We start from the raw sequence: 15,895 nt of genomic DNA, 5'->3' as shown, positions 1-15,895 counted from the left end.
CGTGATTGAACCAGTGAAGAACGTATAACAAACCTGGTATAGCTTTACCTGCTTTCGAAGTTACCCAGCCTTAGAAATGTAGAGTAATTTCATATTCTACTATGCCAGCTAACGGTTTCAAATAGGAACATTTTAACAGTACAAATAATAAATATTAATGGGGATTAGTGCGAAAAAAGCACAAGAAACGAAGTTCAGAATATTGCTAAAAGTTCGTTCTCTTGATACGACAAGTGTGTATTTTTACGGGAAAATAATCATTTCAGATGACGTACGAGATGTACACAGTTAATTCCCTCGTTTTTATAATATATCTGAGAAAAAATAATAATTAATATCATCTTTCATGAATAGGTAGAAGTTACATACTATAAAACTACGGAATATTTTATTGTGTTCGCAGAATGTTGAATACAAATATTTGCATAACATAAAAATAGTTTTAGCATAGATGTAGTATACATAGACATATTTTATGAATCTATGATTATAGATCGTATTAATTCACTCAAATTACGGTGCACCACATGAACTTGGAAAAAGATCAATAACCCCTCAATACCGTAATTTAGATAAAATTTTTTCTTTCCCCTTTTTCTGCTACCTTGTACTTAATTACGTCCTTTTTGTTTTAAATAGAACCCCAAGATAAATAACCAGGCCTTGACGCCCTTGATCTACAATAAATCGTTTGCTCTCATTAGTAACAAAATAAAGTTTGTGAATAAAGCTTTGTGATGACGTATAAATTTAAAATAGTTCGGTGTGCTCATTGATTTGATTCCGACCGGTTATCAAAATTAGGAAGTGTTATTGCCGCTCGCTTTCGGCAAATCTCATCGTCGTTCACGTATTTAATCTTTGCGTATTTGCCGGCAAAGATGCCCGACGCATGCGCAGGAGCATTGTGTACTGTCTGTTCCAGCGTGCCATTGCTAGAAGTTCCGTTGTAAAAGAAGCTCGCCGTAATTAACGAAAATAAACGTACTTAGCATCAGTGATTTAACGCAAATAGTGATCCGTTCGTGCATCAGGAACCAGGTCATTGAGAAACATCGTAATGGCGGGGGTGAGTCCTTTTTATCTGAATAATAACTCTAATTTTATTTAGTGGTTCTGAATTTCGCGAATTCGCCAGGTTAGTTACAACGTTACGCGACAGGTGCGTCGTTTCCATGGTTTCATTCGATTCATTCAAGAGTAGCATTCATTGTCCACAAGTTTCATTCATTCGAGGTTTTTTAATTTTTTAAATACCCGCTAGTCCTGTATTTTAAATTTTAAAAGTCAGTCACGTGTACCGCCATTTTTAAATGCCAATTCAAAATTGCTGTATTATTGTAATTGAGTTCCATAGCTCATTGCGGAGTGCAGTTATAATTATTCTTGCTTCATATGGACAGGGGAGGGAGAGGTCACAAAGTTCACCGATATTTTTTTTTTAGCCCTGGTTATTTCCATTATTCTTTCAATTATTATCGTCCAATATTGCATAAATGGTAACGACACCGCGAATTGAATCAATGTGCATAAAGAGCGAATCTGGACATATGTGAAAGTTTTGAATAATAATTTATTCATAACTCTATCTCTTGAGGTCCCCAGCGTGTTTTTCCGTCGACTATAATACTGCTCATATTTTCGCATGACTTATTGATTAATTAATTAATATTATCTGACTTTTCTGAACCCACAATATCTCCTAATTGAGTATGTATGTATATACATACTGATGCAAGGGAAACTACACCACAGCATCTGCTTTCATCGCATACATATGTATATGCATTTGTTAGGTGTCACATATATTATTGCTGTAGGTCAGAGTTTCAATATCCGACCTAGGTATTGCCAAGGATAAAAATCAATAGTAATTAATGATGATTTTTGTCACACGTGAAGATGTGAGGAGAGTAACAGAGAGCATCATAAAATAATGTAGATTGATCGAGGTCGTAGGAACGGCAATAAATGCTGAGATAAAAGTTTCACTGAACTTTGATTTACCTGTTTATTCGTGTAAACAAGTATATATATATATATCAATCATTAATATATAATATACAATATATGTAATGCGTAAAATACATATGTATATATAATTTTTATTTATCGAATAGCAATTTGTCGTCCAATTCATCCAATGTATCCAATCAATATATATAATCTACGTGATAATCATCGTTATCAATGAAGTATAAATTAGTCTCGCACAAGAAAACGTTAAACGAAGAGGAGGTTGGAAAAAAAAGAAAAATTGATAATTGATTTATATAAATAAACTACTTGCGTTATAAATAAATAAAAGCTACGCACGAATATTGTACGTATACACGTATACCGTGTACATCATTGTACAATTTAAATTCATCGCGAGCTATCAAAAACAATCAGCGTATGATGCTTAATAAGTAAATTATATTATATTCATAAATAAGATAACGCATTTGCATTTTTAATAGTGATATTATTGTAGACCATAAGTGCCCAGCTGTTCGCTCATTTACATTTTCTTTTTGTTTTTTATTTTTTCCGTTTTTCTCCAACATTTTCTGTGCTAATATTTCGGATGATCCAAACGTGTTATATAATTTTTCCAGGGGTGAATTATTCGAGTAACAAAATATTCTGCACGAGAACAAATCGCTCATGTATAATTAATTTATTACGATATTTTTGGATTTACATAAATGCTGATCGGCAATATTTCGATAGTTATTTTCTAGCACATTTATATCTTGTATATTATTTATACAATAGAAAGGATGAATTTGTATTTAATTTTCTTGAACGTCTCATCAAAAATATATTTTCTCTCAAAATACTTTCAGAAAACTTCAACTGAAAAGTGAAACGTTACACGCGATTGTTTTTCTCTTTTTTGATAATTGGAAAATATATCTTTTGAAATTCTGCCCAAGTTTAATAATCTGCAACTAATAAGAATACAGGTTCTCAATACTGACGTTGGAATGATTCAGATCACTTTTTCTGTGAATGTTTCTATTATGAATATGTATTATGGCGAGAAACTCGATTCATGCGACTGTATTTCTAGTCCCTCGAATTAAAATGGGATGATTGAATTTCTGACTATCTGCGGACCTCGGATGAAAACAAAAAAATATATATAAAGTATATGCTAAAAAAAAATCTGAATCCAGCCACAAAGTCATCAGATTTTTTCTCTTTGTTATGCAATTATTCATACATTCGATTATGTTGTTCATTATGTATGGAAGACAATTATTTTTACACTTGGCAAACTATTAGGGATATACGAATCGCTACATTAAGTTTTGAAACAATTAAATTATACATCTCAATATGTAGTATTAATTATCATTTTTACTTCATGAAAGAATAGAGTTTTCATCGCATAATATCGTTATATTGTATATAATATATATATTATATAATACACACACACACACATAAATATATGTATATATGCATACGTAATACTTTAATCAGTAATTTTTTTTACCTTAACTAAGAGTGAAAAAATAAATAAATATTACATAACGATACCTACATAATACAAAAATTAGAATTACATATTAAATTCTTGATGCTTATATATACTCGGTAGATACATATATGTATATTCGGCGGATGTGAATTATTATTATTCTTTTTTCATGATGATTTCAAGTTTTATGATTTTTCGAATGTGCAAAGTTTTTCACACGCCAGTTTTTCAATCCGTGTGTATTTCATGTATTATATAACTATATGCAATATATGGTATTTATAATATAATGTGTTAATATCCGGTACAATAATAATGATAATCATAATGATGATAATAATATTAGAAATAACAATAATTAATATTCTATATATCGCGTAGATATCTGTGGACTAGAATTTGTGTGAGACCTATTCAATGGGATCTCGTACCGTTCCGTTTTCAGTTTATCATTTCCGTTTCGAGTAATTCAGTTTTTCTTGCTGTTGTTCCCGTGGATATATATTTTTCATGTCTAGTACTTTTTCCTGTTTCATTTGTCCGTATTTGTTTTAACTATCGTCTATTGGTCGATTTTTTGTTTGTTTGTCATCCCCGCTAGGGAAGCCAAGAATATAAGAATCAATTATTTATTTATTTTTATTTTCAATAAATAAACAATTGGCATTATATGAAAACAAAAATTGATATAGCTGCCGATCGGTTCAGCTACCTGCGCAGATGAAAAGACAAAATTAAAATCTTTATCCTTTCAATATATTTATATATTCAATTCAGATTTGCATAAGATTGATTTTAGTACGGATCTGCAAACACGAAATTTTGATGTACGTTTCTTAAGGATATACCCAATGAAAAATATAAGTTCAGCGTTCGGATATTTGTTTTTTTTTTTTTTGGTTTTTTTGATTCTCGGCTAACGGTAAGCAGGATTTTTGAATTCTTTTTTTTTATTCGACAGGTGTCTATGTGTATGTATATGTATATGTAGGCATGTGTATTCATATATGTATGTATATTGTATAGTTTTCTGTTAAATTTTCGGTGTCTAAGTATAAGGTACGTCGCGGTAGCACTCACGTATCAGGCTGCGTTAACGCCGCGTTTATTATAGTACGATGTTAGGTTTTGTGCGACGCGTTTGCCTTTTCTACGTACGCGCAGCTTCCTTCACCTTTGACCTTACTTCTTGCGGCCCAGGTACTCGACCATCTCCTGGAACTTCTCTTTTTCGTCTTCAAGCAGCAGCGCCTGGATGCAGCTCGTAAAATACTGCGTGCTGAAGCAGTCTTGTCTAGATAAACAGATAAATAATTATTCAATTTGTTTATTCGAAATTCACTCCCCAGTATCGTACAAAGGGGGGAGTTCGAGTACGCGAGAAAAAATTTATCACGAAAAATTCGTGTGGATTAGTCGTGTCAGTTTGAAAAATTCGGTGTTGGTTGATAGCGGCCTTCAAAAACAGCAACTTTATATAGGTGGGTAAAAAAGTTGAGCGAAAAATCACACAAAAATCTCCTGGAATATTTACAAAAAAATCGATACGCCTTGCGCTCTCAAAAACTTTCGTAAAAATCAGCCCCAAAAAACAAAAAAACAATATCGTACGAAGCGACCACCAGAAAATTAACGTAGTGCGGGTTGAAAAAATTCAAACGAAACGAACACGAGCAAAAAATATACTCATATTTTAATTTTGTTAATTACGTATTTTCGTTTGCTTTCATTATTTTTGAATACCAAATTACCTAAGCGTTTTCTTTTGAAAGGCCGCGATGTGGTGTGTTGTATATATTGCAACGTGTGTAGCGAATTAATAAATGTATAGAATAATACACTCGATAAATCAAATACAGGAAATTTGTGAACGCTTCCATTTCGTGATTCAAAGGAAATTGCAAACTACTTTATACAATGACTGTTGGTTGTGAATAGGATTCAACCGCGTGCAAGAAAGGAATAACAAAGCTGGTTTAATTTGACATTGAAATGAAAATCAAAAAAATTAAAAACTAACAGAAAAGAACAGAAGTGGAAAAAGGAAATCATAAACTCAAAATAAAAAGCTACCTAAACCCCGGGGTCAGCGCCATGGAGTTGTTTGATCCAAGTTTGGATTTCTTCCATCTCGTCTTGAAGAAGTAGTACGTCCAAGCATCCCTTGAAGTAGTCGGATGTGAAACAGTTCTTGCTGTAAATGGTTAAGAGAATTTTTTTCCTGTTATAAGGTCTATACCGACATTTTTAAAATACGTCCTGGACGTCCGCGCGGATACAATATAACATCTTTTTTCGCACTCCTCGAGTCTTAATCACTCGACTTCTAGTTCACTTTTATCGCTTTATACCAAATCGATTGCCGCCGTTGTCGCAAACTCGACGACAACAACAACAATAACGGCAACAGCTGCGGCATATAAACGAGATAAGGCATATAAAATAACTCGTTGGTTCGGTGCAGCTAAGAAACGTCGTCTCCAGCTTTCTTGTAACGTACTCGTATTATGGTTACGGTAATCAATGCGCAGTCATGTTGCATAATACCCCTTCGCGGACCAACGACGATATTAACCATAATGTAACCAAGCTGTTGGTGCGCGGTCGCGGTACCGCCTTTCGATACGATCCTCCACCACTCGCACCGCTCGTAATAAACGAAAAATCGCAAAACGGTGTCTCCCGAAGCGAAAACACGTCTTGTCCCCGTTCACGGTGCCCCCGGTCGTCACAGTGCCCTTCGGAACCGAACGTGTTTCCAAACAAAACAAGCGACAAATTTTCAAAGTTCCTTCCGCGTTTCCAGTATCTGGTATACCTATATCTCGGGTATACGATTGCACAGGTGGCGGGGCTTTGTTGAATCGCGTACGGTAGAATTTCTCGAAGCCAATATATAAGGCTATGGAGCACTTGCGGCGACGCCGATAATCCCACCGATCGCGAGTGGTTCGGTACCGGTGGTTATACGCGTACCCGCGTACGGGGATAGTACGCGGTTGCGGCTGCAGTTCATGCCGTGCAATAAACATCGGAGGAATGAGTAATGGTGTGTACATACGGTTAGAGTAGGTATACGGGATACATGTCTTGGGCATTCGCTCGTAAGTTATAAATAGAAGAGAAATCTCATTCGTTTCGATACGCGTGCCGATGTAGCTTTGGCAACAAATTACGATCCCGTGCACGGACTCGACGCCCTCCTCTCGCGACCGGCCGTACACACCGCGGCGTTACCCTGCTACACCACCCCATGTCGTACCGATCGACCATTTCTTGAGAGTCGAGACTCCGCGGCGCGATCGCTTTCACGCCGCGGACAATTTTCAACAGTTTTCCCCGCATCGGGATAACGCCCCCCTGTCCGCGTCGTGGAATTATGAAATTATTTCATCTTCCATCGCCCGACTCGCCGCGTTTCCCACCCACGTTTTCCATCGACGCGTAACAACGAACCTCCTTTACGCGCTGACACGGCGACGACGTTGTACGTACGTACTTTGCTCCACCGTAAACGCGTCGGCCGACTCGTTGCATTTAGCGAGAGAAACACACGTGTTACACACATATTGGTATCGCGCGCAGCTTTCAATAACGAGAATTTCAACGCCCGAGTAATTTACGTCAACGGAAGGATCGGTGTGCGGTTGTAAATTTGAAAAAAAGTATATTCGCTCGGTGAGCGCCCCACCGCGTTTTCCTGCCGCGTTCGGATACCTACGCGGCTCTCGAGATCGACGCGGCGTATGCCGAGGAACTTAATTTTCGTACCTGCACAGCGAATGCAGTTGGGGCTCTCGGAACAGATTGTAGCAATCCTCGCAGATGCGGTCAAGGCGCGCGAAGAGGCTTCTGTCGTAGACTCCCTTGCAGTGAATGTCCAGGAATGACCTTTTGCCTAACGGGTGTCCCATGAGTACTCCGGCGTCAGCGAAACCCAGACTCGAGGACAAAAGAAAAACCGCCGTTGCTATCGCCAACGTCCTCGCGGGCAAAGGCCTCGTGTTCTTTGATCCTCGAGCGCTGCTGGAAGTGGAGAATGATCGATTTTGCCGATGATGATGCATCTGTAACGGGAAACGGAAAGGTTCTCGTTAGAAATCACGACCTGCGGAATATGGGTGCGTTTCTTTTTTCGTCTTTATCATCGACGCTACCGGGGCATTATTAATCGCGTCGGAGTCCGATCGTGAGCAAAAATATCACGATTACCGAGATAAGGAGGATCCTTTTAATGGTACGTTCGCGGATCGGAAAGGACGGGTTATTAATAGCCCTTCGCCGGTCATGAGATCTTGAAATTTTTTTTAATTAACGACCTCGAGTGCAATAAATCTGGTTGTACGCAGGTGGTAAGGTGAGGTTTGCACCGCTCCAGGATCTACCCCGCAACCCGCTGCAGCAGCTCGGGACACAGAGACGGCTGCCGCTCTCGCTGCTGCAGTTTTTGCACTTCTCGCGCAATGAGAATCCGTGACGTCAAAATACCCGCGCCCTGCTGGTAGGTCTAATTGTAAGTATAAGGGTAACCGACTACCTTGAGTTTCGCGATACCCGTCTACGTGCCTGCGCACGTCTGTATTCGTTGCAAAAATCGAAACTGGTTGCGAAAAGAAAGTTCAACTCGGGCACGCTCGAACGAGGGAACGCACCGAGAGGTGATCTTCTTCTGGACTCTGACGAAAGAAAGATACGACTCGCTCCCTCCTACCGTCTGTCTCACGTTACGTCCCGTGCAAGTTCCGTACATCCTCGACGCTAAAATGGTTCACCGATAGTCTTCTCATCGATTAATCTATACCCTCCGCTTGTTTCGCTGTAAAGTTTCGTTAGGTGCTTGTTTTTTTGTTTTTTTTTTATCATCCTCGTAGCAGATAAAGCTATGGAAAGGGGGTTGGGTGAAAAAAAAAAAGGTAGCGGGAGCGAATGAATAGGATAGTTTTGTGCAATTGACGCGCGATATTATACGCTCGTATGCTCGCGTTGACTGTGACTCGGAGGAACTGCTGGGGAACAGAAATGTTACCGACGACTGTAAACGACTATAATACGCGTTGCTACGAGATGCGTTTACGGTGGTGAGGTCGGTTTGACAGTGTGTTAGAGTTAGCCGATGGTTGGTGATCTTGTGGGATGGTCAGCGGAGCACGCAAGATAATTGGATCGGCGTTGAGATGAAAGTGCGGCCGCCGAGGAACTGAGAGAAGCCTAGCCGCGAGATGCTGCGATGTCTAACAAGTGAGCGAACCTCGGAGCGGACCTTCGTTGGGTGGAGCCCGTCGCCGGGATCCTCGTTATAGGTCGACGCAGCGGTGAGTCGTTCGCTATTTTTACGGACGATAATTAATTTCGCACTTCCTAGAGAACGCCTGGTAGGAAAGAAATTCGCAACGGCGAAACGGGCGAACGTTAACAAAAGAAATCCAAATTTCGTGGGCCCCTCGAAACGCCCCCGAAGGTGACTTCGAGTCGAATGTTTTGAAAAAAAAAAAAAACAACAAAAACAAACGGTCTCCGTTTGTCACGTCCACGTGGTGTCGTTTGGCGGTAAAGCCCAGAGAGCAAAGATGGCTGTTGGGACCGTAATATTTCTCACATCGGTGTTCCTCCTCGTTAACCGAAGATTTACCGCGTTGCCCGGTGTTTTATCAATGAATCTTGTTTCGTTCTACGCTGGTTTCGTGAGCTCCGCGAGGCCGCGACTGGTTTCCTCACCGTACCCATTCAAGATTCCAGGAACTTGTGTCTCAAACCTCCACCTATAACACCGTACGTATACGCACGTACGTGTACCTCGCAAACGCCACGGTACCGCTCCGAAACAATTCGTGATCTCACATACTTCGACACGCGGAAAAGTTTGACCTCTGACGCAACGCCGGCGACCTTACCGGTAGAATCGTCGAATCGGTGGTCTGAATAAGAGCGAATTATTTCGATTTCGCATCTTCTACGTATGCGAGAAGAAACGCAGAGCTCAACGTCACTCGAGCCCGCGGCGTATCAACGGGTACGACTCGGTGTCCGTCGCGGGATCAAGATCCGCGGAGGGGTAGAAAAGGGGACAAGATGTAGGAGATGTAAAGCAACTCTTAACCAGTCCTGGACGCTGTGAATGGACCACACGCAGGTGGTCTCTCCTTCCTCCTTCCTCCTTCCTCCTTCCTCCTTCCTCTTCCCTCGTCTCTCCGCTTTTCCCCCCTCGATCCCTGCAGCCCCACCCCCAACTGTAAATGTTCTCAACCGACAACTTCATTAACCGGACCCCGCGACGCTCCCCCGTCGCCCTCCATCGTTCCTTTTTTCGGGGCATAATCGCCGCTCCCGGGTGGGATCTTATTTTTAGCCGGGGCGATTCTCAGAATTTTTGCACCCAGCTATCGACCTGCGGCCGGTTTGTCGTAATTGGCTCACAGCGATAATTTGCCCCTGCAAGTGGTCGCGATCGTTAAGCGTCAGATGGACCGTGTAACCATCCGTCCATTTTTAATCGATGGAAACTCATTCCGATTCGAACCGGGATCAACGCCTCGGAGTAGCTCTCTCCCGGCTGCTACCGATGCCGCACCTCCGACAAAGATCGAAAGCCCAAGATTTTTTTTCCCCTCTCAGGATTATTGGGAAAAACAAGAGTTGGAAATCCTGCCGAGATCTCGGAGATTCCGCGACTCGACTCGAAGCGAAGCCCGTTGCAACTGTATCGATAATCCGAGCGAGATCGCGCCTCGCGCTTTTTCTCCATCGTATACCGGCGTTCCGGAGAGAAGGAAAAGCGATGGGGAAAGAGAAAAAAACCGAAAGCAAAAAGGAGAAGAAAGTCGTACGTGTAAGTCCGTGCAAAAGGGCCACCTCCGAGCGAACAGGATATCTCATCTACCACCACCTCCTTATAATTTCACGCAGTTATCCATCTATCGAGCGGTGTGTTGAAAGCAGCCTGTTTGCCTTAAGGTTATATCATAAGATCACAGGATAGCTGCCGTCTTTTATACACTTTGCGTATACGTGTGTGCGCGTATAATATACGACTACACGTAGGTACTCGTATACATAATACGAACTCACCGCGCGGCGATGCGTGTATATAGAAATACGTTGCCCTGTGGCGAATCGGGCGCACGGGGAGGTCTGCCTCTGCCATTATCGATGCATACGCGATGAACCTGCGTCGAGTTCTACTTTTGTACTACAACAGATCACCGCTCCGGTATCTCATTATCGGTCATCTTTTTCTCCGCTTGCGGTATATTTATTCACCTGAGACTCGAACGATTTTTTCTCACGTTCGATATCACCCTCCCTTTTTAAACGCGGTGTCGCGATTCATTTCGTACCCACGACGCTCCCTGGCGCACCTGCGAAGGGAATCGTCCCCTCGCCGAACTTCTGATCGTCGAGGGTACGGCAACGCTCTGCCATTTATCGGTCGATTCGAAATAAATGACCGTTGGACTCTTAACCGTGAAGGTTGCTGCGCTATATTTAGCGCACATGACGGTGGCACGGTGCTGCTGCCGTTGGACGCACACACTTGAACTTCTTACTTAGCGGATCGCGTATGTAGTCTACGTGGATACGCGTCGTCCCTACCTTCCCACCTTCCCACCTTCCCACCTTCCCACCTTCCCACCTTCCCACCTTCCCACCTACTGCACAGCGGCGGAAAGCACACGCGTAAAGTCCACCTCGCGTCGATGTGGTCCTCCTTCGCTTCCTTACCCGCCGCCTGCTGAAGCGGCTCGAGTTTATCTCATACCATTCGCTAGAGGGAAAAAGAGAGGAGGGAGGAGGGAGGAGGGAGGAGGAGAGAAAAAGAGACGGACGTATCTCGCGGCGAAGGGAGCGCTCCAAGGAGAGAAGAAGGAATAAAAATAAAGTCAATGGGGACCGGTTGGTCAACAGGTGGGGTCTTTTCCGAGCTCGTTGGCCACCGCGCGTTCTGCACAGGTGTGCAATCTGCAAATCCTCAAGTAAAAAGCAATTCACCGCGCACGGTTGATACCGCTGCGCACGCGGTGCGCATCGCGTCGTTCGCCGCGTCGCGCCGCTTCTTCGAGAAAACTATATTTCATAGCCGACGCCGCGCTCCGAGAGAGGAGTCCGAGGATCGAACGTCGTCCGGAGTCGTCGTCCGGATCACGCCGCTCGTTCCGAATGTTTTCGCAAAATTTTCGAGCCGCATCTCCTTCGGTCGTACCCGATGCAAAAGTACCGTATCGAAGTAGTCCGTGGAGCGGGCGACTGTAATATCTCGGCTTTTCTCTTTCTGGGTGGCGCCGGGCGTAACACCGCGGTGCCGAGTGTAGGAGATATTCTCAGAATGTGTCTACAGGTCGTTAATGGCCTCCGTGATGTCCTAATCGTCTAATGGGGAGAGCCCGGCCGTTCGAAGGTGATTCTTCTTTTACGGGGGACGAGAGCGGGATTTATCTTTTTCTCTCCGGGGTCCCTCGAAACGGATCGGGAACGGAACGGAACGAGGCGGAACGAAGCGAACGAAGCGAGAAACTACTTTTCGAAAAGATAGCAGCGAGACGGTGATCGACGTCCCGCCGGTTGGGAGGTCAAAATATAATCAACGACGTGCGATAATAACGGTCCGGCGGATCCATCGGCTAGGTCGGTGCTTCCCACGTACACCCCTCCCCCGACTCCTTCGAGTATAATTTATGAATGAAACATCCCTCGATCTTTGTACGCCCAGAATAGGATACAGGTATACACGTACGTGAATACGCGTTGCGCTTCACCGTGAGACTCGGTGGTCCCAGATAATACGGCAATGCGCAACTTGCCGCTTTTATACTCTTTTTACCGCCAGCTACGTACGAAGACCGGTTCGGCGGTACACCCGATGCCAGGCTAGCGGAAAGCTCGGCGACGGCGTTAAAAAGTTGCTTCCATTTCTCTAGACTGCTTCGACACAATTGTATCGGACGACGGGTACCGTACGCCACTTCGTCAGCGGTGTTCGATTTTCGTCGGGACATTATCCGCGCGTTCGGAAACGGAAATCTGGCGATGGCGAAATGCTCTTCTTATAAATGGATCGGATAGGAGGTGGTTATCTCGGTTTCGTACGCTCGGATTTATAACGAGGCCGGCGACTTTTTGTTCCCCCGTATTTTTCTTCTTGCTATTCTCGGTCTTCTTATTGCCTGGTAGTTTTGTTAGTTCCACGGCGACGGCCAAGAGCCGTACGTACGGTCTCCGATGTTGCTGGAGAGGAGTATCGGAGAGTGGGAACCGGTGTGTGGCGGGAGGTCTCGCCGGCCGTACAACTGGTGCATCCACACACTTTCAAAGATCCGGATATATACCTGCGGAGTATAGTACCGCGCGCGGTGGTATCGTTAGATCGATCAACGCTTGCCAGGTGGTCCCCGCGGTGGATGACTCAATCGTGAGAAGGAGGCAAGATGGGCGCATCAAAGAACTAAAAGACAAGACAAACACGCGAGGATATGCGGAGGAGCTTTGAAAGCAAGCTGAACGAACCAACGGACCGACCGACCGACCGACCGACCGAACGAACGAACGAACCAACGAACCAACGAACGACCGCACCACCGACGAGTATACGTGAGATGTACGTCTCTGTGTGATACGTGCGTGATACGCACACGTGTACGTTATACATTATACACGTATAGGTATAGAACTGCTGCCGGAGACGAGGATCGAGGTAGTTACGAGGGCCCCTCTAATTAGGCACTCGGCCGCTTATGCCCCCCTGGCTCTTTTTGACTCCCCGCGCCTCGGTACCGGTCAAAAAAACGACGGGGTTGTAACTCAAGCTACCAACGAGAGTGGGTCCGAGCCCGAGACACGTACACCCGACGAATATTGTAGGAAAGTGTATCCGACTCTCGAATCATTGACTCGTACGACTTTTTGATCGGCTGACGCGTCCGGATTATCGCTTGCGCCAAGTCCGCTTATCGAAATGATTTCGGAGGCGATACGCGGCCCGCACAGCGCGACCGCCGAGTCCTTGGAACGGACGCGTACCCCGCGATCCCGACGATATTCCGTGATAACGGGGAGCGTGTAACATCTGCGTTGATTTTTACGATCGGCGAAAAACTGGTAATACCACGGCGTGTGCGTGTGTCCGTATATTTTATAGAGATAGATTGATCGGATCGCTGCGGTATATATTTACATAAAGTATGAAATGGTGGCTGATTAATAAAACGAGCTTGGCACAAGCGGCAGCTTGATAATTAGAGGCTGCGCGGTAGATCTCTGATCATCTTTCTCCCCCGAGCGCGATCGTCTCGCGCGTATAGGTATACCGTACGTACGTGACCACCTATCCGCGTGCACGTGTGCAACGCACCGGGTACAGGTAAACGCGAATGTATGGGACGTTCGCGGCCGCACCGAAGTGTGCCTGAGGTTAAACAGGGCTGACGAAACAACAAGACCAAAGTGCAAAAAACAAAAGTAAATCGCGCGAGAGATTTAACCGCTGGCCCATCCTCCCGAGTTCTCATCCCCGGTCCTCCTCATCCCCGTCTTTTCTCTTTTCCCCCCTTCTCCTCCGCTCTCCTCTCCGCTCTCCTCTCCTCCGCTCTCCTCTCATCCAGCTGAGAGAGCAGCATCTGCACACGTCACACGGTGCACCTGGGTGGCACATCTCGTGTGCGTTGAATTATCGTCATGTTGGATCTTGGATCGGACCAGAGACATTACTTTCGCACTCAAACCTGCGCAACGCGGCGACCTCCTCTGTACGATATCGGATACAAGCTGTAGCTTTGCGCGATAAATCGGTTCATTCCGAGGCTATGATAATCGATGCGATTTCATACGGTTTGTCCAATTTTTCCGAAATATCGCCTCCTCGTTCTCCCGGCTGTGATATTTTGGAAACCCGTCGCGTGCAATTTTTTCATTTTGCAATTGGAAAATTGCATTTTGTTTCTCCGATCCGTCCCGCGTACGACGTCTGCACCTCTGTACGTGGTCGATCTATGAAAAATATGAATCTATGCCTATCGTACGATCCTGGCGCATTGACGTAGGTATTTCAAGTATATTTGTTTTTCATGCAGATACGACGATACGCTTCCGATTAGCTCAGCATTCAATAACACTATTACGATGGCTCGAGAGATTACTTGCAATTATCTTCGCTACTGTGACGTCAAATCTGTCAGTTATATCAAATCGTATATCTCCTTATTAGAATTGTTGGTGAACAAGGTATATCTGTACGTAGATATTTTTTGTCAACGATTACGCACGATCATAATTCAGCAATGAAATCCGGTGCGGCTAATGTGCTTGTATTTTTAACCTCGTCATCGCAGCTGTATACTGATCGTAAACTCATACGGTCCCAGCTGTACACGGTGGAGGACCTCACGACTATCGGTAACTAATACTCTTATTATTACTGTTATTATGTATTATTCGATGCCCCGGAGTCACAACGCTCCGAACGCACATGTTCAATCTACACGAGATGTATAACGTTTAACTTCAGCTACTACCCTTTCCTCGTATCCCATTGATAAATATTTACCTACCTATACAACTACAGCCGGAAGTCAAGGGATCACCGATAACAAACACTCGCGAGGTGCTTTATACTAATTTTTATCGTATCGCCCTCGCCCCCTCGCCCCCTGGCCCCCTCGCCCCCCTGTCCGCCGATCCGTTGATCTCATGCATGAGAAATGCAATGGATATCCACAGCCAGATGTGCGATCGGATCGCGTGTGAAAGAATGTCGCGTGTCGATTAAATCGATAAAGACGCCGAGAGTCATGGGAATTAGCGGGAGAGAGAGGAAATTTGTTCTCATATATATCTGACCGTAGAAATTTCATTTCCACACATTTGACATTCATCCTGGACTAAAAAAATTGATGTTTCGTACTCGTCAAAATCAAATCGTCGAATCGTCAAATCAAAATACGTAAGAAAAGCATATTAAACCCAATTAAAACAATGATTTATTTTTTGCTCAAAAATCGATTTTTTTTTTGGTTCTTCAAGAGTAATCTGACGTATGATCAGCTCCGAAATCCAAATCTGAAAACCAAATTCATCTACTCATGCAATCGATGGAGTAATCGTCAATTATTCGCTGTTGGGAGTAGAAAAATTATAAGACATATCGATTGGTTTTAGTCGTAGACCCAGTTTGATTTGTCGCATGGGTCGAAATATTCGTATTTCTTAATTCAGCAGCAAACCCGAGTTTAGCTGGAGTCAGGTAGCCACGGTCATGGGGGTTTGTTGTGGGGCGTCACCTCTGCTCAGCCCTGAAGGTGACGTCTCACAACAAAGCGCTACGCTGCTGGCTACGCTGACTCCAGCAAAGCTCGGGTTTGCTGCTGAATTGAGAAACTCGAATATTTCGACCCATGCACGGATTGCGACGATTCAAAGTGGGTCTACGACTAAAAG

The 15,895-nt window shown here is 43.9% G+C and overlaps 2 protein-coding genes across 12 annotated transcripts in view; one reads left to right on the top strand and one right to left on the bottom strand.

The window, feature by feature from the left end:
* The first annotated feature begins 64 nt into the window (after window positions 1–64).
* Window positions 65–15,895, top strand: part of LOC105687520 (peroxisomal leader peptide-processing protease) — a 53,790-nt gene continuing 37,959 nt past the window's right edge. For 5 of the 8 annotated variants that reach the window (XM_048653717.1, XM_048653721.1, XM_048653716.1 and 2 more), the window contains exon 1: window positions 65–1,069. In XM_048653717.1, coding sequence (XP_048509674.1) covers window positions 1,061–1,069 — 9 coding nt within the window. In that variant the 5' untranslated portion in view covers window positions 65–1,060. Of the gene's footprint in view, window positions 1,070–4,764; window positions 4,954–8,590; window positions 8,785–14,561; window positions 14,855–15,895 lie in introns of those variants that run through there. The other 3 variants (XM_048653722.1, XM_048653720.1, XM_048653719.1) reach the window with 3 other exon arrangements.
* The window catches only part of LOC105687521 (ion transport peptide-like), a 37,406-nt gene continuing 23,957 nt past the window's right edge, over window positions 2,447–15,895 (bottom strand). For 3 of the 4 annotated variants that reach the window (XM_012403234.3, XM_048653729.1, XM_048653728.1), the window contains exons 2-4: window positions 7,244–7,539; window positions 5,546–5,666; window positions 2,447–4,766 (exon numbers count right to left, since the gene is read on the bottom strand). In XM_012403234.3, the coding sequence (XP_012258657.2) occupies window positions 5,546–5,666; window positions 7,244–7,539 (417 nt within the window). In that variant the 3' untranslated portion in view covers window positions 2,447–4,766. The remainder of the gene's footprint in view (window positions 4,767–5,545; window positions 5,667–7,243; window positions 7,540–15,895) is intronic. The other variant, XM_048653730.1, reaches the window with a different exon arrangement.

The sequence above is a fragment of the Athalia rosae genome, chromosome 4 (assembly GCF_917208135.1).
Source record: "Athalia rosae chromosome 4, iyAthRosa1.1, whole genome shotgun sequence".
NCBI lineage: Eukaryota > Metazoa > Arthropoda > Insecta > Hymenoptera > Athaliidae > Athalia > Athalia rosae.
The sequence above is the reverse complement of the archived record's forward strand: the minus strand, read 5'-3'. Positions and strand labels throughout refer to the sequence as shown.